This window comes from Medicago sativa, chromosome 1 (genome assembly GCF_051527215.1).
Source record: "Medicago sativa cultivar Bolivia chromosome 1, Bolivia_mono, whole genome shotgun sequence".
Lineage (NCBI taxonomy): Eukaryota > Viridiplantae > Streptophyta > Magnoliopsida > Fabales > Fabaceae > Medicago > Medicago sativa.
The window spans coordinates 61,450,763-61,475,672 of NC_140749.1; the positions used below are offsets into that span (position 1 = coordinate 61,450,763).

Genomic DNA, 24,910 nt, shown 5'->3' on the forward strand with positions numbered 1-24,910 from the left:
TTTCTCCAAAGATGGACGTTTTAGTGTCCTGCTCCTTGAGCCGAGTAACGGGGAATTGCTCTCACCTCCTCCGTCGTACGTGTCACATTAGTACATAGACTATGAGATTACACTAATTAAAAAATATGTGTGAAACCATGGTTATTATTAAAAAAAAAATTATTCAAAATGGTGGAAGAAGTGCAACACGAAAATTTTTCAAGAAATTTTATCGTAGTATCACTCTTTTCTCATTCACACTCAACGATAGAGTTTCAATGGGATATAGTGAATTTGTATTTGTAAGATCGCAAATGAAAATGAATGCACATCCCATCTTAAAATAAATTTGCTTTATGTGTTGCATTAGTATATTATGAAATTGCATTAACTAAAAAATGTTTTTGAAGACGATACTTTTTTTTTTTTGAAGACGATACTTGCTCAAGCTGTACTACAACGCAAAATTTTATTTTAGGGAGTCTCGTTTTAAATTTTACTTTAGACCTCTAGATTTATTGGACTGAATTAATATTTGTGAAATTAATTGGAGAATTATCATGAAGACTTTGTTAATTTCTTGGTCATTCTTTAGCATCTATCAAGCAAGTTGGATTTAGATAAATTTTATTGATGACTTAACCATTTTTTTTTTAAAGAGAATAATTTTTTTTAAAGAGAATACTTATATTTCTATTTACTTGGTAAACGATTCCTCTAACATGATCTATTGAGCAATTTCAATTTAAGCAATTTGTTTTGATGACTTAACAAATGTTTTTAAGAGAAGACTTTATTTGTTATTTTCCTTGGTCGCATGCAAACGTATACACAATTAATCTCTCCAATTAATTGTTAGCTTTCAAATTTATTATTTTGGGTTCACATAACCGTTAGGTAAGACAGTACCACATAACATCTATATAAAGAGAGGCATTCTCGACTCAAACACATAACAAAAAACATTTCAATATCCCTTACATTGAATAAAATAAAAAAATCCCTCCAATAACAAAAATGTCAATCCAAGTCATTGATACTGCATTTCGTTCATCTAAGCCCTATGAATGTTACGTGTTCAAGAAGAAAAGGTTTGCGGTTGTGAATTATGCTCCAGGAGCCAAGAAGGATCGTGTTGTTAAAAAGCCGATTCATACTTCCGATGGTTTTCCATTTCTTGATGAAACACCATTTGAAAAGGAAGTAGATTGTGCCTTTGAGACAGAAGGCACCGAAGCAATAATCTTCTCTGGAAAGCAATGTGCCAAAATAGATTTCGCTCCGGATTCAGATACCGATTTACTCGATGGCCCTGTTCCAATCACTACCATGTTCCATTGTCTCAAGGGAACGTTTTTAGAAAATGGAATAGACGCTGCAATTAAGTGGACCGGACATAATGTTTTCTTATTCAAAGGAAATGAGTATGTTCGTATGGACTATCACAAGAAGACTATTGTGACTCATTACTCCATTCGTTCTGGTTTTAAAAGTTTGCTCGGTACGGTCTTTGAAAATGGAATTGATGCAGCATTTGCTTCTCATGTTGCAAATCAAGCTTACGTTTTCAAAGGAGAATACTATGCACGTATTGATATTTCCAACGAAGGCGACTGTATTGTCAATGGTAGAGTAAAGCTGGTCCATGATGAATGGCCTGCTCTTCAGAGCCTATTAAACTTCTAGAGATCTAATCGTATGTCACTTCTTGAAAATATAATTAATGAACAAGATTAGTGATTGAAAAGAATGAAATTTCTCTCTAATTTATCTGTCACTAAATTTAGTGACGGAATTAGACGGAGATTTTGTATTTTCTTTCTAAATTTTACTTCATTAATTTAATTTTTATTCTAGAAGTGCTTACATTGGCTCTATATGTTCATGCTCATCACGCATACATGTGGAAACTCATGCTATTGTTGTTTACTTTCTGCTCCTCAATGTAATAAGTGTGGTATGCTTCTAGCCCCACATCGTGTGTGTTTTCCCTTTCTTGCAGTGTTAACGTTAATTGCTTTCTCAACACATCAATGTAAGATGTGTGTGTTTGTTTGCTTTCTTTTCTTATAATGTGATGTAATAAATATATGACTCTATCTGCTTTTTAAATTTTTATTTTTGAACATTAAAATATTCTTAAAAAACCATCCCACAAAGAAAAGTGGGAATAGTTAATAGTACAGAGAGGCCAAAGGGCTACAGCACCAGCAAAACAACCGAAAACGCCTAAAACAAAACAAGCCACCCAACACACCTAAGGAAACAGAATTGTAAACCAGCCCCAAACACAGTACAGAAAAATAAAAACAGGTTCAGCACCTGTCAAACACCCGCACATGACAGAAACAGAGAGGTAAATACTCAGACACAGCCCGGCTTCCGCAGTCACTTATCTAACCAAGCAATCGCGAGGGTTCCAACACCACTCATAGAACAAACACGACGCTATATTCAATCTATTCATCCTCCAATTCCATGAGACCACCTTAATTTGCTCCACCATTTCATCCACCTCTTTAACAATGTTTTTAAAAATTCTATCGTTTCGCATCTTCCAGATCACCCAAATAACAGCATGCCAAATTAGCCAAGCCCCTCTCTTTCGTTTCTTCGTAGACCACCCAAATAAATGAATAAACAAGCTTTGGTGGGGTGATTAAGTGGAATTGAAGCCAATTCATCACCGCACTCCAAACTTTGGATATTACATTACAGTGGAGAAACAAATGAATCACCAGTTCGATTCATGACCACAAAACACACAGCTCTTTGATTCTTCCACCGCCAAAAGCCGTCTCTTTGCAAGATTTACCTAGGTTGGAATATGATCAAGTACCAAGGTCCAAGAGAACGCCAAAACCTTTGACTGCGCCTTACTCTTCCGAAGGTCTCGGAAAATAAGCTCCTCCTCCAATGACAAACTGCCATCTACAAGCCACAAGTTTTGTAAGCTCGTATAACAAGACTTAACTGAGGAAACTCCCCCCTCCTCCAATCTTCAACACCAATGGTCAACCTTCTCCCTAAGCTCAACAAAATCACATTTAGAAATATATTTAACTTTGAGTAATCTAGTCATCCAATTACCTGGATTCATCATTAACTTCCATGTTTCTCTACCAGTTATTGCATTATTACAACCACCGAGTTCAAAAACACAAGCCACCTTCTCTCTTATGCATAGACATACAATCCCAAGAAAGCAAACGACTGTCTTTTGATTGTTCCCCACAATGCCCCATCAAAATGAATTCATCATCTTCTCAATTTATTCATCATCTTCTCATTACATATACCAGTTGATTGCAAAACATATTTGATAAGAGTTTCTCTGCTTGCTTAAGATAGACACTTGCTACTCCACGAATTGATCTTATTCCAAACTCCATCCTTCATAAATTTAAAAGTGTCTTTCCTACTTCTACCAACCATGAAGGCTAACAAAAGGTATTTCCCGGTATGCAAAACTTGGTGAACACCCATATTATTTGCAGCTATTTTTTTCAGAAGTGGAAGGGCATTTTTGCCACAATAAATTTCAAATTATTGCAAATTTATAGTCTAACCTAAAGCCGCTTCATAGGCAGAGAGAATATTCTTCATCAGCAACGCCTCATTCTCCAAAGGTCTACAAAATAATCATCTATGAAAAGAAGATGGGAAATTATTGGAGTATTTTTATAAATACTTATGTTGTTGATGTCACCTCTAGTAAAAGAAGATGAGAAATTATTACAGTAATATAGTTGTCATTTGCAACCCGAACTTTTGATGAACTTGCATTGCTTACTTTCTTGAATAAATCCTTGTTATGTGTCATGTGGGTACAACCATTGTCAATTAGCCAATTCTCACTTGATTCGGTGCATTGAACAAGTGATCCTCCTCCTCCTCTTCTTGATCAACAACATTCATCGCTATGTTTTTGATTCCTATTCTTGCATATAACAGCTTCATGTCCCATTTGATTACACATAGTGCACTTAGCATTTGGTCTTCTCCAACATCTAAATGATGGATGACCTTTCTTTCCACAATGTTGGCAAAGTGGATAAGATATTCTTCGAATTTCATTATTTTCTTTTGCATTTGTTGATGTTGAGCCTACTCCAATTTTACCAAAATCCTTTTTGAATTTTCCCACATTTTTCTGGTTGGCTGCTAAAGCTCCTTCGGTTCTTGTGTCCTCTCTCATCAGTCTTCTATGTGCCTGCGCCTTCAATGAATTAATCAATTCTGACAAAGATATTTTTGAGAAATCCTTGGTATTCTCCGAGGCAATTATGGTTGCTTCATATCTTTCGGGTAGGGTTACAAGAATTTTTTCAACTAGTCTTAAGTCACTGAATTCCGATCCCACTAGTCTTAGATCGTTTCCAATATTGAGAAGTTTGTCGGAGTAATCTCTAATCATCTCGGAATCCTTCACTCTTTGAAGTTCAAATTCCCAAATCAAGTGACTTCCATGCCTTTAATTCTTTCATCTCCTTCATATTCTTTCTTAAGATAATCCCATATCTCCTTTGCTGATTTCAAGGACATGATTCTTGTGAAAATTGTGGTTGAGACAACAACAAACAAGCAGCCTTTGCTTTCTGTCTTTTTTTCCTTTTGCGCTTTTATTTGTGCCTTGGTGGGATTGTTTGGAAGTACATGCATGAATAATGAATTTCATAATCTTCTTCCATTGCTTCCCACATATCCAAAAATTTCAAATATGCGTCCATAAGCACTGGCCAAAGTTCGTAGTTGCTTCCATCGAACACTGCCGTAGCGATTCCAGAGAAACTTGCTTCAGTCTCCATGACGTTAAAATTACACATACACAGGTCCTTGGTAGAATTATCATACAATGCATGAAATATAGGTCTGATCTGTTACATAAAACAATAACATACCCTTGTTTCATAAAGCAACACAACAAATTAAAAAACTGAACAACATTTGATAAAATAAAATAACCAACACCTAATATATAATGGCTCCACATCAACAGTCCTAAGCATGATGTTTAATAATTCTAGCCAAGAAAAATCAGCATTGAAAATTTATGGACCATATGTGTTCCAAAAACGTTGATAGAATCCTAGATTAAATCCATCTGGTTCATGATATTTATCAGCTTGCATGTAGAAACAAACGTCTTTGAATGCAAAAGGTGTTGTTAAGTTTTCATTATCTCAATAGTCACAGAATTCGCTGCCTACCAAGGGAACCGCGAATTGGTTCGCGCGTACCGGTTCGCGGTACTTTGGCGAACTGGTTCGTCTGAATTCGCTGTAAACAACGTACCGACAAGATGAAGAGAGAACCGATCAAAAATCTCACAGTTTTTCACTTTTTCAGTTTTGAATTGCAGTTTAGGGTGAAGAAAAGGGACAATTTCATGAGTTTTCATCATTCGTTTGTCAATTGTAAATCGAAATTGAAAGATAAATCAACAAATCTGGAGAAAGAAGAACTAAGGAAGAGATTCAAAGAAGATGATTTTTTTTTTCCTGGAGATGAAGATGAAGTGTTAAGAAAGAGAAAAGACTTTGTGTTTAGCCAAACAACAACCACATGCGTTCTTTTACCGAAGTCCAAAACAAGTGCCAATTTCCAATACAATCTATTTATTACTCTCTGTTTAGAAGGTTTCTCTTCACTTTTCAATATTCACAATAACTTATTCCATTTTTTTTTGGTGCAAAACTAATTCAACTTTATTTTTTTTTTGTTACAAGGAAGTCAACTTTATTTAACTCACCTTCAAAAATAACTTTATTTAAATATTTTATGCGGTTATCTTATTTATTATATTGAGGATAAATATTTCAAAATCTTTATTTTCGTAACTATTTGTTTTTTTGTAACTATATATTTGTTGGTTTGAAAAAACTAAAAAATATTTTTATTCTTAGCATACAAGTTATTTTAACAAACCACGAACCCATAACGTACCAACTCTGTATACCCTAGCGTACTGAATTCTTTTAAGAGTTGCGTACCGCGTACCCGAATTCGTACCACGTACCGAAGCGAACCACGAACCGTGTGACTATAGTAGTAGACGCAAGCTGTTATGTCTTTGGAAAAGCTTATGGTCAGGAGTAATAGAGCACATATCCCAGAAGAGTTACAAACAACGCTGTTTGTGTCCCAAGAATGCAGTATTATTCACCTTTTTCCTAGTAATCGAAACACTGAATGTATTTAAGTGTGTGCATCCTTATACCAGAATGTATTGGCTCTTTGCTTTCAAAGTAAATAATCTTTAACTAGGAGCTTCTAAGTGCATTAAATTAATTAATGTTTTCCTTCCTCCGTTTCATGATATCCATGGCTTATTTATCAAGTTTACCATTAACATTGTCTCCATAGTAACATTGCCAACACTGAAGAACAGAGTTATCAAATTCAGGCTCCACCAACCATGTATTCTTATACTTAAATTGATAACGAGGTCTAGTACCAATGAACATTGGGTTGCAACAAAGCCTGAGAGGGTAGTGATCTGAAGCAGTTGTTGTTAGACATTCCAACCTCGCATCCGAAAATAAGTTGCATCAATTATCATTTGTCATAGCTCAATCTAGTTTCCCTTCAACTGTCAGTTTGTACCAAGACTTTTGAACCAAGTGAAGAGTTATTTCTCTATATGAATATCAATTAAGCCCTTGCCCATAATTGCCTTACGGAATCCATTGATCAACGCTTTCTTTCTTCTCATCAAATGAGAGAATATCGTTGAAATTCCCTATAATATAACAAGAAAATTGAGAAGTTTTTGAATGTTGTCTCAACAAATTCCATGAATTTCTTCTTTCGCTCCCATGAAGAAAGTCATAGAAACCCGTCAACAGCCAAGTAACCTGACTAGTGTCAACTACTTCAACATCTATATGATTCAGATAAAAAAAAAATTATTGTGCCATTCATTGAATTGTGCCAACACAAAGCCACACCGCCACCACAACATTCACACGATCGACAGTAAAATAACTATCGAAATCCACGACATAACATAATTGTTCTGTCTTATTTGAATTAATCACAGTCTCATACAGGATAATAACACACGATTATAATATCGAACGAGCTATTTTAAATTTTGAACTTCACTCGAATCACCTAAGTCGCGACATTTCCAACAAATGATACTCATTCATCCTAACAGTCATGTTCCATTACATCATTGACATGAAACAAAGGATTAAAATGCATGGGAAAGTCATTTTCAGTATAGTATCTTGTTTACAAACATGATGCTTTAACTACAATTTCAGATGCTTTTTATTTTGTCAATCAAAGATGCTTTTTGTAGTTTTTTAGTAGAAACAAACATTGGATTAATTGAGAGCCCATATGACATAAGATTTGATTTACAATGGTTTGGGGGCCATTTATTGTCAGGGCTCATTGGGTCTAGTGGTGACTTTTTATAGTTGGTAGTAGTAGATTATTCTGTATGAATATAATTAAATCCACTGATAATAACAATGATGAATATGACATGGTATACTCCAATTTCTGAGGCTAGTATTTCACTAACACCTTGTTTATGTTTTTGTTTTACTATTTCTTTAGCACTTAATAATAATATTTAGGCTTAATTGCACTTTTGGCCCCCTATCTTTCCAAAAGTTACGGTTACGGCCCCCTAACTAATTTAAATACAAAACAGCCCCCTATGTTTTGGTTTTTTGGCAGTTTTGGCCCCCAAGTCCATATTTGACCTGGTCTTTGCTGACGTGGCACCCACATCCCTTAAGTGAGGTGCCACGTGGATTTTTTTTTATTTTTTATTTTTTTAAATTCATGAAGGCGTTCTCTCTCCTCCGTCAACAACAAGGAGGGCAGAACCCCAAAACCCCAAATCGATTTTGAATCTCTCTTTGCAGAATACGAAGTCGCTGGTTTTGTGCAGGATCGATTTTTGTTTTGCTGCACTTGTTTTCTTGTTGTTTTTTTGCAGCTGCTTGCCTAGCTTTGTTGGCATTTGCTTTGCCCTTTTAGAATTTTGCGGCTGCACTTGTATGTTTCTACACTCTTCTTGCTTCTCTTCTTCTTCTTGTCTCCGGCAGCAGAACCACCTTCCTTGGGAAGCTTCTTTCCGGCCTTTGGCTTCTTCTCCGAATTTGGCTTCTTCTCCGAATTTGAAGAAAGTTAGGGTTTCGAATTTGGGAATTGAAAATGGGAAAGTTGAAAGAGTAAAGAAGGTGGATGTGAATGAATTCTTTTTTTTTTTTTTTCTAATTTCTTCCAATTTAAAAATGCTTGTATGAATTTAAAAAAATAAAAAAAATCCACGTGGCACCTCACTTAAGGGATGTGGGTGCCACGTCAGCAAAGACCAGGTCAAATATGGACTTGGGGGCCAAAACTGCCAAAAAACCAAAACATAGGGGGCTGTTTTGTATTTAAATTAGTTAGGGGGCCGTAACCGCAACTTTTGGAAAGATAGGGGGCCAAAAGTGCAATTAAGCCTAATATTTATCTTGAACTGTTTGACAAGGATGAATGACCAGCAACGCTTCTTAACTTATTCTGTTATTGTATTTTACTAGTTTGGTCTACTTACCAAAGGCAAAGGACTTCGCTAAATTCCAATCCAATTGATCCTAATTTATAAGTTTTAATTAATTTATCCATTTTAATCAATTATTGAATCTAATTTCATTAGCAGCCCAAAATTATATGATCTCAAGTAATTGTAATTTAAAGTTAGTTGATATAATATTCATTAAACCTTGTCAAAATTATATAATGTTCATTAAATTAATAATTTTAGCATTATATCACTCGACAAATTATTCAATTGTCTTCCTTCAAAAAAAAAAAATATTCAATTGTCTATTTTTGGATTTAGCCATCACCAACCGATCCCCAAAAAGTCCGTGACAGATGCTATTTTTATTTTTGTTAAGGACATATGCTAAGAAGAGAAGTTCTGTATACAGCGAACTTCTCTGTCACGAAAACGTCCCGAGCGTGTTTTAACTTTTAAACAAAATGACAAAACCATTTTTTTTTTAATTTTAATCTTGAATTTGGCGGGAAAAAAAAGGTGGGCATAGTGGCGAGTCATGAAGTTTCGCAAGATCCTTTCTCGCGATACATAGCATTAATCTTTTAATAACGCTTATACCTCTTGTTACTTATAGACCAAGTAAAATTATGGTGGTATCTTGACAACAAAAACACAAAAAAAAAAAAAAACAAAAATTATGGTGGCTGGAAACCAAACAATTGAATTTAAGTGGTTAATAAATTCCATCAGATGGCTAATTGTTTCGAAGAACTTAAGTTCATTTGCTATGTAGGACAAGTTTTTGTTAGATTTTACTTATCTTTCGACTGAAAGTCGAATTATCAGGGGGCCCTCTCCCTGTGAACCTGAGAGTTGACCTCATTTGTTGTCTGGACAATTCTTGCCAAAATTTAATTATCTTTCGACCAAACTCCATATTATCAGGAACCTCTCTCCCATGAACTAGAGAGTTAACCTAAAAAAATAAAAAATTTAAATTGATCTCGTTGATATTTGGTGGGAAAACTAACTCAACCACCCACTTTAAATTGAACGAAGGTATATAAGGAATAATAATATTAATTTTTTTTTAGCAAAATATTAATATTAAGTTAAATAGTTTGAAAATAGTTAATTTTTGCATCTAATCAAAATTCAAAGTATTTTTTTCCATATAGTAGTGACAAGAGTAGTACATAATGAAGATATTCGAAATGACTTAAATTATTTAGTCTTATATATAAGACTAATCTTTGAGTCATCCACTACACAACCGTTTTTTCTTTTCTTTGCCTAATTAAAAGAATTTGAGTCTATACCTCATGCGTTTTAAGTACCAAAATTAACCGCTCGACTACAGTTAATTTAAAACTTCAAAATTAAACTTTCTTTGATTTGACCAATATTTCTATTGCTCTTAATTATTTAACGTTTTCTTAATTCTCATCCATCAATTTAATTATATGTTACTCAAACATTACTATCATAATTTTCTTCACACTGTTAGTGAATGAGGTGAGGAAACATGTTATAATTATAATTAATCCACAATATAAGCACTACCAACTACCAAGCTAGTTGAAGCAGTGCAAGTGTAACTTCTGTGTGGGGCCACAGGCGTGAGGTGAAGAATGTCAAAGAAAGTTGCGTAGTAGTGGATATTGTGCCGCCCAAATTAGGCTTTTGTTTTACACTTCCTAAATGGCACACTTAAGCTTAAATTATTAATTGAGTTGTACACTCCAAAACAATCTCTATATAAGGCTTATAAATTCCCTCTCCCACATATCACAACTCACAAGAGAGAAGAGACATTTCAACTTGCTAGATATGGCTAACAAGTCTAGTTCTAATTCCTCTTTCCTCTTTCTATTGCTTCTCCTACATTTTAATTTGGGTACATTTCCTAACTCCTTTTCCTCATTTACTTTGTGACCATTATTTAAAGCATGTGACAATTTATACATATATATGTATAGTATTCATTATCATGTGAAAAACTTGCATGCAACTTTCATGAGTTCCACGTTATTATTCTTCACTATCTTATATTTTTTAATGGAAGGTAACTTGTTCTTATGAAATCTGTTTGTAAGGCTTGATAGATGAGATGTATCTTCTTTTATACACTATTTTCAAGTGTTCTCTTTTCAATGTTTATTTTGAATTGAATATTATTTTTTCATTAAAATGCAAGGGTGTCATAGAAGGATCCTTGTTTCCCACTCTTAGAAAATTCTATACGTATTTGTCGAAGTCACATAATCTGATCTATTCAGCTAATATTGGACAACTCAATTTCTGACTTTGATATATAAATCAAGTCTACAATATAAAGTTTATGTGAATGCATAAAATCTTAATCTGTTACGGACACGTTATCTATTTCTTTAATTGTATTTTCGTAGATATTGTACCATTTCTACACTAATTATTAATTTCATTTATTTATGCATAGGGATAAGCCAACTACAGGTAAACTACTACTCTAAAAGCTGCCCAAAAGCAGAAGAGATCATCAAGCAACAAGTCAATGAACTGTATAACAAGCATGGAAACACAGCCATTTCGTGGGTTAGAAATCTCTTCCATGATTGCATAGTCAAGGTGAGCATAAATATATATATAGACACATAATTAATAACATATGATTATGTTATTTTATTTTCTCAAATTATAATCGACGTCAATGTATCCGTGTCGTGTCTGGTGTTTGTGTCTGCTTTATAAGAAGAAAATTAATAATGATTTATATGTGGGTTTTAAAATTCGTTGCAGTCGTGCGATGCATCCCTTCTTTTGGAGACGGTGCACGGCGTGGTATCGGAGCAGACAGCAGAGAGAAGTTTTGGGATGAGAAACTTCAAGTATGTGAGCACCATCAAAGCTGCTCTTGAGAAAGAATGTCCTTTGACAGTGTCATGTGCTGACATTGTTGCTCTTTCTGCTAGAGATGGTATTGCCAGGGTATGTGTCTTTCTGATCATATATACATGTTGATTAGGAGTGGAACAATGATACTAACCTCAATATTATTTCACCTAATAGATCTTTAATTTTTTTTAAGTTTAACTCTCCCTCTAAATTTAGGGATATTTTTTTCACGCACATATACTTTGGAAAAATCTAGAAAAAATACAATTTTTTTGCCATACCAAATATATTTCGTCACAAAGTGTATTTTAAATGGATGCAGTTCTTAAGAAATCTTGGAGGATAAAAGTACTTCTTTTAAATCTATGCTGCTTAAAGTGTATCTATATTCACATCTTAATAATTTTGTTTTTTTAATTATTTGTAAGATCTAATTCGACTGAAAATGTCGATATTATTAAACTACATACATTTATTTGAGTATAAACTTGTTTACTAATTGCGTGTGTGAGCTTAAGAGATGTTTGTCATTTTCTAAAACAAAAAATTGTTTCTCTAATTAATTAATCACCAAAAGAAAAGGAAAAAAGTTAAAAATATAAAGGGAAGTTATTTTTTTTAGAAAATCATTTTAGAAATACTAAGACTAATTTATATTTGGATGTTGATGTTGAATTGTTGGTATGTTTTGTATATTTAGTTGGGAGGTCCAAACTTTGAAATGAAGAGTGGACGAAAGGATAGCAAAGAAAGCTATGCAACTGTGGTGGAAGAATTCATTCCAAACCATAATGACTCAATATCCTCAGTGCTTTCTAGTTTTCAAGCCATTGGTATTGACGTTGAAGCCACGGTTGCTCTTTTAGGTACCAAATATTCTATTTAATATAATTAGCTAATTGGTTTCTGTTATTTCTGTTACACATCCACTGAAAACCGTTACATTAACACTTAATATTACTTTAAAATTTCAAAAGTCAAACGTAAAACATAATTCATAAGCACCTTTCATTACATTAACGAAATTATCACTCACTTATGGAAGTATAATTAGGCAGAATCCAAGACAATAAAGAAGTGGTCTGAGATTAATAATTCAGGAATAATACGTGGACATCCACTATTTATACACTTATGTCACACATGCTTAATCATGTTTGAAAATGTGGTTAAATTAGTCGAATAGATGATTAATTTAGATCATGAGAAAATATATTGTTAATTTAACTATATGCAATAACACAATTTTCAATGTATTTTTTGTAAGTGTGGGAGTCATGGAATATTTTTGTTTATAATTCAACATTTTATTGGTCACTTTGATTCAATTAGGAGCACACTCGGTTGGAAGAGTACATTGCATGAATTTGGTCCACAGACTATACCCCACAGTGGATCCAACGTTAGACCCTACACATGCAGCCTACCTAAAACGTAGGTGCCCAACACCAAATCCAGATCCAAAAGCAGTCGAATATGTGAGGAATGATCTAAAAACTCCAATGATAATTGACAACAACTATTACAAAAACATTTTGCAACATAAGGGTCTTCTAACTGTGGATGAAGAACTAGCTACTGATCCAAGAACATCACCTTATGTAAAAAAAATGGCAGATGATAATGGATACTTCAATGAACAATTCTCAAGGGCTGTTCAATTGTTATCGGAGAATAATCCTCTTACCGGAGATCAAGGTGAAATTAGAAAGGATTGTCGTTACGTTAATGCCAATTAGATAGCATATAATCAGCTAGTTTGTATTTTGTGTATTTCCTTCAAAAGAAAAATTAATTCCATGGGGCTTAAATTTGCTAGTACTTTCTTATAAGTTATTCGCAGTTACTTCATCATGACAAAACCTTCAAAAGATTTGTGGGTGTCGTGTGAAGTTGTAACTATCTTATGTCTTTTTTAATAGTAAAAGCTGATCCGTTTGATAAGGATTCTAGTCATATTGTTCACTTGCATTATCCGTTTAAAGTTATATGTTGATATATTTAACTTGTAATATACTACTATTCGAGGAATAGTTATATGTCAATAAAAATCGAATAATCGGATTAAATATGTATACCACACTCAATTATTTGGATTAGGTAGGATGCTTTTTAGAAAAGTAATCAACACACCCAATTAAAATGCATGATCAAGATATTGTGCAAGAAATACAAGTTTTCAATTCACTTATTTATATCTTCATACTTTTTTTAAACTGATATGTGGTCGAAGGACTAATTCAGGGGATCAATCTAATTGTCCATTAGTGAAAGGTGACAAAGTACAGCTTTGCGTAGATTAGCCCACATAATTTAGTGTCAAGGGGATTCGAACCTGAGACTTTGATTTCTGATGTTAGCGTTTCACAAAGACATGCCCATTGCAAAACAATGATAATCTGACTAACATTCTATCAAATTAGTAAACAACTGCATCAATCAACTGAACCAATTCGATATGGCCTTTGATAGGAGCAACCCCACGCCAATCTGGCAGGAGTTAGCCCCCTTGCAAATTTGATAGAGTTTTACCCCCTCGCAAAGGATTTGTGAATACCTCCGTCGTGAGCCCGTCCACTTTTGGAAAAACCCCTCGCAAAATTAAGTTTCATATGGTTTTGTTGCATTTCTCAGGGGGTTTCAACGGCCCTGTGAAATACCTATTTTTTTCTTGTAGTGCCAAGAAAAACAAAGATGTGGAGCAAACATCACTAAGAAATGAATAGTCCAAGAAACAATATTCAACCTAGAACAAATATAGCAACATATGTGTATGACAAATCCACAATCATGAGCAAAGAACAAAGAACAAAGATAAGAGGGCAGAGGAACAAACACACTAATATTGTTTACCAACTTTGACTCAATTTGACCTACGTTTTGGATAAGTCTTTACAACTTTCCAATCCAGTATGAATAAGTCTTTACAAGAGATTTAAATAACTTACAAGAAATTATCATCCAGGGTTTTCCAAGAGAAAACCCGAATTTCTACCGTTTTTTCAAGTCTATCAATCTACAAGATGATTCTAAGAGAAAACAAGAAAGAAAATTTAAATTCTTCCTTTAATGAGATCTAACTATCCAATATATTTAGAAAACTTTTTCAACATAAGAATTTCACTCAAAAGCACTCAACCCATAATCTTTAATCCTCAATATTCCTCTCAAATAGACTATAAAAGATTCATTTTATAAGTTATGAATTTGCAAAATCCACCCCATGATGAGCCATGACGTCTTGCATTCAGCCCTTAGCCTTGCGCGCTACCTTTAACGCCCCGCAAGCCAGATTGAAACAACCCAAACCTGGTTGAGATTCCTACAATCCTCATTTGGAAATTTTAAGTTAAGGAACACATAACAAAAATAATAAAGGTAGAATTAAAAAGGAAATAAAAGGATAAGCTCAAAAGTTTACTTGAATTACAAACTCAAAAAATAAAACTTGTACAAAAAATGTTATAGCTTTTTTTAGGAGAAACATGTTTTCGTTTTTGGAAGAGGAGAAAAATGTTATAAGCTTAGAAAACGCTATGATGTTCTAATTATGTTAGAAAAAATCATTCAAAAATCTGAAAGTTCAAGTATAGTTAGACAAATTTAAATTTAACAAAGAGAAAGTTGCGTGTTAAAAAATTTACATATGAAAACTTGTCATTTTTCTTTGTGAGAAATTCAATTTTTAAAGTTTAAAAATGTTGAATGCACAATTTTTTTTTATTTTTTTAATATCTACTTAACGGGTATTTTAAGAACACTTCCTAAAAAAGGACTTTAAGAATACTTGTTAAAATTCTCCTAAATATAATCGCATGGTGTAAACAAGAAAATGTCTAGTTACACCCCATATATTTTTGTTTACACCCAAATTTACTTAAAATTTGAAGTTAATACCAAAACTATCCTTTTCATATAAAATTTCTCATAATTCTTTTTACATTGTCGCACTCTAAACTTTCACCCCTCTCACCCATAAACAATCATAGATGTGCAATCCATCTCAATGAAAGATTAAAGATTCTATCATTACATCTTCCATTTATACTCTTCTGCATATAAGTAAATGTATTTCTTCTAGTTTTCAATGATTTTGGGTTTCTATTTTTGTCTTTGTTCCATGTCTTTTGTATTTTATGGCGAAGTAGTTTTTCTATGGTGTGTGCGTTAATTAGCTTTGAGTATTAATCCCAGGTAAACGTAATTTAAATTTACGTATTGTTAAAACTTAAAATAAGGTTAATGCAAATTAAGTTTAGGTATGACACTTAAAACTTAATTTAAGCATGTACAAACTGTTAACCTCTGGCTAACGTAAATTGAGTTTAATTATGTACACTTAAAACTTAGTTTAGGTATGTACAGATGTTAACTGAAGGTTAAAGCAATTTGAATTTAAGAATGGCTACATCACTTAGCAAACTACATGTAAACTCGGTTTAAGTATGTACATGTAAACTCAGTTTACTTATGTACAAACTACTACATTTACCATTTATTTTTATGTACGTGCCTTTTTACTCAAACTGAACATATCTCATACAATCAACAAAGCACATGCAAATTAGGGGTTACCAACTATGAATGCAAAATACATCAAGAATCGAATTTGAAGGTTATCTTTTAAATTGGAAAAAAGCTGCAAAGAAAATGAAAAGAAAGTTGTACGATTGAGTTTTGGAAGATGAAGAAGAGTGGGTTTCGGTGAAGAGAAGAGAAAATGTGATTGTATTCTAGGTTTGGGAAGAAGGACCACACATATTAGATTTTAGAAGAGATGAAAGGGTTTTAGTATGATGGAAATTTATTTTATTTTAAAGGTACTTTAGTCATTTTAAGTCATTTTAGGGTGGAGCTAGGTTAGTCATTTTAGGGTGGAGCTAGGTTTTGTTGGGGTGTAACTAAAATTTTTAGGGTGGAGCAGCATTTGCCAAAATTTTATTTAAACAAAAGATAGGAAATTTAATTTGGTGGTTTCCTAGTGAATTATTATTCGATCATGTGGATGGACCTCTTTTCCTAAACTTGGAAGTTTCGTGCAAGCTTGGTACCCGTGGGATAAGCATTGACGACACACCACGTCAAGTGTTGGAATATTCTAGACCATTCCCGAAAACAAAATTCCTTGCTTAACCTCCACGCTTCAGTGTTCTGGATTCTTCTTTCATCTCATTATAAATCAACAGCCTCTCCTATCTCATTCATCATCAATCTCAATCAATCTTCTCTCAATTCTCTCTTCTTTCTCAATTCCTCAAAACCAACCACTCTCTTCTTTCTCACTCTCTTCTATCTCATCATCATCATGCAGATTTTTGTGAAAACCTTGACCGGCAAAACAATAACCCTAGAGGTAGAATCCTCTGACACAATCGACAACGTCAAAGCCAAAATTCAAGACAAAGAAGGAATTCCACCTGATCAACAGCGTCTCATCTTCGCCGGAAAACAACTAGAAGACGGTAGAACTCTTGCGGATTATAATATCCAGAAAGAGTCCACGCTTCACCTCGTTCTCCGTCTCCGTGGTGGCATGCAAATCTTCGTCAAAACCTTAACAGGGAAAACCATAACCCTAGAAGTTGAATCTTCTGACACAATCGATAACGTGAAGGCAAAGATTCAAGATAAGGAAGGAATTCCACCGGATCAGCAACGATTGATCTTTGCAGGGAAGCAGTTGGAAGATGGTAGAACTCTTGCAGATTATAATATCCAGAAAGAGAGTACGCTTCATTTGGTTCTGAGGTTGCGTGGTGGAATGCAGATCTTTGTAAAGACATTGACGGGGAAGACGATTACTTTGGAGGTGGAGAGTTCTGATACTATTGATAACGTGAAGGCGAAGATTCAGGATAAGGAGGGAATTCCACCGGATCAGCAGCGATTGATCTTTGCTGGGAAACAGCTTGAGGATGGAAGGACTCTTGCTGATTATAATATTCAGAAAGAGTCTACGCTTCATCTTGTTCTCAGGCTCCGTGGTGGTGGCGATGTTTAGATTTAGATCCATAAGTTTTTAGCTTCTGTGTTTTTTCGGTTATGTTCTGCTGCAATGATTAAAAGTTTAATAAAAGTTTCAATTTGATAATGAAATTGTGAAGCTATCAAATATATTGTGGATGTTTATGCCTAGTTCCTTTGTTTTCATTGAATGCGTTTGATGTTAAATTGGCTGATGTATTTCTGTTAAAAAATTTCATTGCAAATCAACCATAAAACCTACAGGTTATGCAGTGATAACATGAGAAAACCCATAAACTAAACATGGAAAGGTGTGACCAACACTGATGCAAAGATGCCGATTTCCACAAAGCTTAATTGCAGAATTTCCCCAATTTTTTTCAAAACATTGAAAACTTGGTGCTACAATGATTTCTTACATGTATCCTTCTTATAATTTGTTGTTGCTTGATAGCTTGCTGTTATAGCTAACATGTTATCAAGCACACCCCTATAATAATCTGAGAAAATCAAATCTCCTCTTCCCCATGAGCTGCATAATTTACAAATGTAACACCAACATTTTGATGATGCTGTTCATTAGGTCAGTTATGGAGTTTCACTTTTGTCGAAAGATTGTAGTTTGATTGTATTGGATGTCTTTCCTTTTAGCACTTTTTCTAGGCTCTTAGTCTCTTACAGGGTTTGCATATTTCTGCTGTATATGAACTTGTCATTCTAATTTCTTTGTACTGTAGTTTAAAAAGTTGTTAGTTCAAGTGGAAAGAAGAGCTTTTGCAGAAATTTATAGATGTGGTGATGAATATAAATTAATGTAAATAAAAATCAGACAGATGAGTTTGGAGGGCAGAGGTGTCGTGCCTTTATTGAGTGAATTAAACGTATATGGTTCTCATAAAGTGCTATTCATTGTGAGAATGCGGTCACATAAAATCCTTACTAGTATTATCAAGAGAGGGATTAATAGTCACACTCACAATTCTCATAATTGCTCCGGTGCAACTGCCAGGATGAGTCTGTTGCGAATATGTTCATTGAATACTTGTTTATTTCCAAGGATTCGAGTCTGTTGCGAATATGTTCTTTGAATACTTGTTTATTTTCAAGGATTCATTGGAAATTCTTCGATGGTTTGGGATTGCTTCTGCTATACATAATGTTGGCAGGGAACAGTTCTTGCAAGATATGAATTGATCAGCAGGATTCTTTTAAAGACAGGTTTTAGTAGAATGTTTCCATAATCTGTTCATTAAAAAAGGCATAAGTCTGCTGCACATTCTACAAAGTGTAATGCCGATTTTTTATGATGATGTTCATATTGGTCAATCAAGTGAGTTTCCCTTTGATTTTGTTGAAAGATTATAGTTTGATTATACTCTAGAGTCTTTTCTTAGGCCATCTTATAGGGAGTGTATGTTTCTGATGTCTCTACACAAATTTAAGTTTAACTGAACTGAAGTTTGGTTCTTTGTTTTGCTTATTAAATAAAAAGTTGTTGGCTCAAGTTTTATATTGGCATATTGTTTCTGTTGCTCATTGGGGTGTAAGATTTCATCCAATGAGGAGGTCTTTCCAGTGGGAGGAAGAGCAGTTTCAGAATCGTATACATGTCGTGCAGATGAGTTCAGACACGTCAGGCTTTTATTCAGTCCTGCTAAAGGTCTCCTCTTTTCTATAGAAATTGTTACAAAAATATGTACAAGGGATAATCATATCAAGAGACGGATTATTAGTCACGACTTGCAATTCTCGTCTTTGAACTGAAGAAACTGCGAGTTTAAGTCCGTCGCTCATTTATTCTTTTTTTTTTTTAGGGAAGCTTATTTACTCTTTGAATGCTCTTTTTTTTCTAAGGCTTCATTGGAAACTCTCGGATGGTTTAGGGTTGCTTCAGCCATGCATAATGTTGGCAGAGAACACTTCTTGCAAAATGTGGTGTTCTAATCAAATCAAAATGTGTTGTTTAGGTAGGTATTATATCTAAGGAGGTGAAATAACAAGCATGAAATTGGACAAATGCAAAGTTTAAGAGTTCCAATTATTCGTTTCTAAGGTGATTTTTTAATTTTCTGATTGATATGGTAGTCATTTTTCCACACATATAGACACAGTTACATACCTTTTTTCCATCTATATCATATTGGTAAATTGGCAAATGAAGGATCTTTAGTTTGATCTTGTTGAAAATTGTAGTTTGTGACGAAAATGTGGCAGTGGCTCTGTCGCCGATGAACAAGCTGTGGTTCATGAAGATTATGGATAGTTGGGGAGAGGGAGTGGTGTTTGAGAGGTTGGAGATTGATGTTCGGAGGTTTCCGACGTTGGTGGAAGTCGGAGAGAAAGGGAGATTGTATGTGTTGTATGGACATTTGAATGAAGGGATATTGGGAGATTCTGGTAGAGAGTTTTGGTGTTTCTGAGATTAGGTCAAGAGAATGACAAGATAAACATGTTTGGATTTTTCTTTTGAATGCTCTTGGTTTTGCTTATTTCTTGTTTCAGAAGTTTCATGGAAAATCTTGTCATGAAAATGGATCATAAAATCAAATGACAGCATCTTTTTTCAGACTATACGTGCATTGGTCTACAGGCATATGCATGCTCCATGATTCGTTTCTGTCTTACTACATGTGGTGAAATGGACATCCCACTCTTTAAGTCAAACTTTGGTGCATATCAATTGATAAAAGAGCTGAGATTGATAACCTGTGCTATACAAGGTCTGGTTTGAGGAGCAGCTGGTGAACCTTGTCATGTTTTGCTGAAATTACAAAAACTATTGACTTTTACACTGTCTGTCCTTAGAATTATCTCAAGCTTATTTCAGGTGGGTGGCTTGTCTGTTAACATCCTTTAGTTTGCAGTCATCAGACATTTTCAACAATCTGTCATGACATGTTACATATTGACTTTTGATTGTTTGTGGCTTCTTTGAATGCCGGCCTCTACAAAGAAATTTCATGTTTTTGAAGACACTGTAAAGTAATTTCTATAGACTGAATTGGACCTGTTTGATTGTTACTTAAATCAAGCTTTCATTTTTAGTGCAGATAATTGTTTTGAAGAGTTCAAGCAAGAAGGGAGGAAACACCTAGTATCATTCCAAAACTGAATATGTTACTTTTTCTGCGTACCTTCTGAATTTGCACAACACAATTTAATTTGAATAAATACCATCAAATTTTACAAAGAAGAATGGAATCAAATACATCTCTATTGGAAATTACCAAATAATATACCCTACACATATATGCAACACATTCAGCAACATAATATTCTTATCATAATTGTTGATGAATTAAGGGATGAGTGAACCATCAATTTAGTCTTTGAAAATGTAGAGTCAAACGATTCAATTGTTCAAATTAACAAAATTTTAAAATGGTTCCAAAAATTGAAATGTAGGAAACAACTAGGTTGAGAACACGAGTTCAACTCGATGCATCCAGTAAAAAACTCAACCCGCAATCCTATTTCAAAGTTAGAACAATAGGGATAAGAAACAAAACAATCTGTCATGACATGACATGTTATATAACTAATAACTTTATGTTCACTTTCAACAACCAGTACATATCAATAGTAGCCACAATCAAATTTCCAAAGAGCATCGAAAGAGGAAAGGCTAGGGGAGGTTACACCACAGATAACTCATTCTTTTCAAGAGAGAGCTCAAATATATGACAAACAATTAGGTGAAGCAATCGGAAGTACTACATCAATAACCAAGGAAATAAAACCATGATAATCAAATTATGACAGAGAGTAAAAGTAAGACAACAAATAATAACACTTCAACTACGTTTTGGAACATTTTGCTGCTTAGACAAAAATGATTTTGTAAAAAAATACTAAATAAGATAGGACAAGAAACTATGTCTTCTCCATCCATTAAAAAATATGCAACTGAGTACAGCAACTTGATATGAAATTAGAAGAAACAAATTACAAAGTGGAAGTATATAGAACTTCAAAATTTGAATCAAAAGACATCATTATGAGACAGATTTGTTGAATGGAAACAACATCAAAATGTTTGAGATAATACAAATGTTTATTGAGACATAAAAGCTGAACCACACATTTCTATATATTATTGGTAAATTTAAAACTGTATGTTTCACAAAAAGCATTGACGGCATTCCCGCAACATAATCAACATTCAGTTGTACATTTGAAGATGAAGCAGACTCAGTTGTACAGTTGAAGATGAAGAGCAGAGAGAAGAGAGGCAAAAGCTGGCATCTGCGGGTGGACAAGTAATCTTTAGCAGCGAAATACAGGAGGGACAAGTGTATAACATGACGTAGAAATATGTTTCAAAATTGGTCTCACACGAATAAGCTCAGTCATCAACTTCAGCTTTAATTTCTTTCAGCAAATCTTCCTTGTAATCCTCAAATGTTCCAGGGAAATTTCTTACAGTACCATCTTCAACAACCCATATTTGACTCCGTTCTTCATCCTTACACACACGTGAAATCAATCTAGAATCGTGACTAACAAGAACAACTCCACCGGTGAATTTATGCAGTGCATCAGCCAATGCACCAATACTTTCCATATCCAGATGATTTGTGGGTTCATCTAACAATAAAATGTGAGGTTTTGACATGGATATCGACGTGAATACCACCCGAGCTTTCTGCCCTCCTGATAGTTTGACAATGGGAGTAAGATGGTTATGACTAGGTAGCCCAAATTTACCAAGTTTTGCACGGACAGCCTCTTGCTTACTAAGTCCCTCCTGGTCTGGATGCAGACGAAGAAGGTACTGAACAGGTGTTTCATCCATTGTTAGTAGGTCCACAAAGTGTTGGGAATATCTCCCTATCCTCAATTTCTGACTTCTTCGAAGTTCACCTTCACTTGGAACCAAATCACCAGCTAGAAGATATAGAAGTGTAGATTTTCCAGCACCATTAGGCCCAACAATGGCAACACGAGTCCCCATATCAATGCCAACATCAACATCTGAGAGTCTGAAATCCTCCCGGTTTGGGTAGCTAAAGCTCACTTCAATAAGCTGCAGAAGTGGCGGTGTGAGCTCTGTAGGTTCAGGAAAGTGGAACTCCACGCTGTAGTCTCTATACTTGTGTGGTACCTCTACTTGGGCCTCATCCTCATCAAACTTTCCCTTACTTTTGCTTTTCGATGCTTCTTTAGCTATTGCAAACTTAGCTCTATCCTTCACCTTATCTTGTTGAGCCTTGTCTCCAGTCCTTTTAGCTGCTTTCAATTTCTTGTCATATTCCTCATAGTTCTTATTTACCTCCCTACAACGTTGTTCCCACCCGCTTTTAAAAGCATCATAATTTCCCCGATAGAAATGAAGTTTGAAATCATGCAAGTCAATAATCTCAGAGCATACTGTATTGAGGAAATCTCTATCGTGTGATACAACCACCAAAGTTTTCTTCCAGCGACACAAGTACTCTTCTAACCAGAGAACAGCCCTCAGGTCAAGATGATTAGTGGGTTCATCGAGCAATAATAGAGTGGGCTGCACAAAAAGTGCACGAGCTAAAGAAATTCTCATCCTCCAGCCCCCACTAAAGGATTTTGTAGGACAGCCCTGCATATCCTTTGTAAAACCCAAACCAGCTAAAATCTTTGATGCTTGAGATTCAGCAGCATCAGACCCCATCAGGTGTAATTGTTCATACAGCTCAGCTAACTTCTCTCCTGCATCCTCTTCCTCATTAGTATCATCTTTATCTGCACCTTCTTCACCTGAAGCTGCATTTTGTAGATCAGCAACTTCTTGACGAACTTTAATGAGTTCAACATTAGCTGAAACAACGGTTTCAAGCGCTGTTTTATCATCACCAACTACCTCCTGCTCAACCAGAAGGACGTCAATATTCTTAGGTACTGGTATTTTCCTCCAAGCAAGAAGCTTCAAAAGTGTTGACTTTCCCATTCCATTCGGGCCAACCAAACCATACCGTTTTCCATGAGATATCTTCACTGATGCATTCTTCAGAAGTGCTTTACCACGAGCAGACACAGAAAAATTCTCTATCGTTATATCTTTGACATTAGCATCAGCACCATCGTCTCCATCAAGAACCAAAGCCCGACTTGGGATGACAACATTAAAAGCATCATGATCACCTCTAAGAGCTTCTTTCTTTGCCTGTTCAGCCAAATGGGCAGCTAAAATATCTTTCTTTTCACGCTTTTTCAACTCTTTTTCAGCAATAGACACCTCAAGTGGCTTAACATCAGCCCTATGTTTTTGCTCATGCTCCTCTTCCGATTCATCATCATCAGAGGGAGGAAGATCAATATCATCAGTGTATGCAGAAGCTTTCGGAGCAGGTTTTGACTTCGGCTTATTCGAAGAAGATACTTTTTTAGGCTTATCAACTTTTTCATCCATACTTGCTAACATGGCAGAGACAGAAATTTTTTCCTTCTTAGAAACATCTTTACTACATGGTTTAGCCTTTGTAGATGGTCCTGAATTTTCTGACTTTTTCTTACCCATTGTAGATAACTGAAACAAGTGAAAATCTTATTAATATCATTCATTCATTCTGATAAACCCACAACATTGTTTATGTCGTTTATCGGCATAAACATACAATAAATCAATCATATAGCGCATAAAGTGAAAATTGTATTAGTATCATTCATCAACCACATAAAATAGGAATTGTGCTTAAAGTTCAAAACTTTCAAATGATGCATGAATGCACTTCGTTCAAACAGAGGTTATAGTTTATCAATCAATTAACCCTAATTCCATAATATATAACACAATCCAATTCATTCACACAAATTTAATTAAATGATCAATAACATAAAATAAGTACTGTTCATAAAAATTGAAAATTTTCAAATATTACAGGAATGCATTTCCTTCAAACAGAGTAAGGTGATTGTTACTAAGTTTTCTTACTGTGAAGAAAGAAAACACGTCGGTGAAGCTACAGTTCCGGCGCGGCGGTTGTCAATGGATTTATTTTATCACTTTGTTTTCATTCAAAAGTTCTAGAGATGAAACACTGGTGAATTTAAAGACCCAACCTAACCTAAACCTAACCTAACCCAATGAAGATTATACATATATAAAAGAAGGAAAAAGAGAAATTACCTAAAATAGAGATGACCTAGAATTGCTTATAACCACTGCTGCCTGCTGGTGTGGTGGACTCAGGAAGGGACGATGGAATGGAAGAAGGACGATGGAATGAAAAGAAAAGAAGGGCGCGATGGAATTGATACGTTTTCTGCATAATTTTAAAAAATACGGTTCTGAATTTGTGTGCCCCCTAATCGCAACTTCTGATACCAGAGGGCCAAAACGCTGTTAAACCCTATTTTCTAATGAAAATTTTCACGAATATATAGACTATTTTAAGAATCATTCCAAAATTTTCTAAAAAAAAAATCTCTCCATTTTTTTTAAACAAAAGATAAACATAATATGAATTTTTAAGGCTCAAAATTATTAAAAGTTCATATTTTATTCATATTATATTAAGAAATTCTTTTTTGAGAGACTATTGTAATGTTCTAAATTTTTTTGAAAATTTTCCATTAAAAAATACGAGGGCTACACATGAGGTT

At 34.5% G+C, this 24,910-nt stretch overlaps 3 protein-coding genes and 2 pseudogenes across 6 annotated transcripts; 3 read left to right on the forward strand and 2 right to left on the reverse strand.

Annotated features, from left to right (window-relative positions):
- Positions 1 to 929: 929 nt before the first annotated feature.
- Positions 930 to 6,548, reverse strand: LOC146956072 (uncharacterized; annotated as a pseudogene). The gene is made up of 2 exons (XR_015018928.1): positions 6,425 to 6,548; positions 930 to 4,508 (listed from the first exon to the last, which is right to left on the reverse strand). The product of XR_015018928.1 is annotated as an uncharacterized LOC146956072 (transcript).
- LOC146956073 (albumin-2-like) lies at positions 932 to 2,091 on the forward strand. Its single transcript, XM_085726346.1, has one exon. The coding sequence runs from the start codon at positions 997 to 999 to the stop codon at positions 1,663 to 1,665; it is 669 nt and encodes a 222-aa protein (XP_085582472.1). The 5' UTR covers positions 932 to 996; the 3' UTR covers positions 1,666 to 2,091.
- Positions 6,549 to 10,281: 3,733 nt separating the features above from the next.
- On the forward strand, positions 10,282 to 13,312 carry LOC146956074 (peroxidase 21-like). The gene is made up of 5 exons (XM_085726351.1): positions 10,282 to 10,391; positions 10,953 to 11,101; positions 11,273 to 11,461; positions 12,069 to 12,234; positions 12,701 to 13,312. The coding sequence occupies exons 1-5, from the start codon at positions 10,325 to 10,327 to the stop codon at positions 13,105 to 13,107; spliced, it is 978 nt and encodes a 325-aa protein (XP_085582477.1). The 5' UTR covers positions 10,282 to 10,324; the 3' UTR covers positions 13,108 to 13,312.
- Positions 13,313 to 16,581: 3,269 nt separating this feature from the next.
- LOC146956075 (polyubiquitin 11-like) lies at positions 16,582 to 17,464 on the forward strand. Its single transcript, XM_085726370.1, has one exon. The coding sequence runs from the start codon at positions 16,674 to 16,676 to the stop codon at positions 17,367 to 17,369; it is 696 nt and encodes a 231-aa protein (XP_085582496.1). The 5' UTR covers positions 16,582 to 16,673; the 3' UTR covers positions 17,370 to 17,464.
- Positions 17,465 to 21,243: 3,779 nt separating this feature from the next.
- LOC146956076 (ABC transporter F family member 4 pseudogene) lies at positions 21,244 to 24,659 on the reverse strand (annotated as a pseudogene). 2 transcript variants are annotated; one of them, XR_015018953.1, is made up of 3 exons: positions 24,435 to 24,659; positions 21,668 to 23,834; positions 21,244 to 21,577 (listed from the first exon to the last, which is right to left on the reverse strand). The product of XR_015018953.1 is annotated as an ABC transporter F family member 4 pseudogene, transcript variant X2 (transcript). The 2 variants fall into 2 exon arrangements; XR_015018952.1 differs by having other exon boundaries at positions 21,244 to 23,834.
- Positions 24,660 to 24,910: the final 251 nt, after the last annotated feature.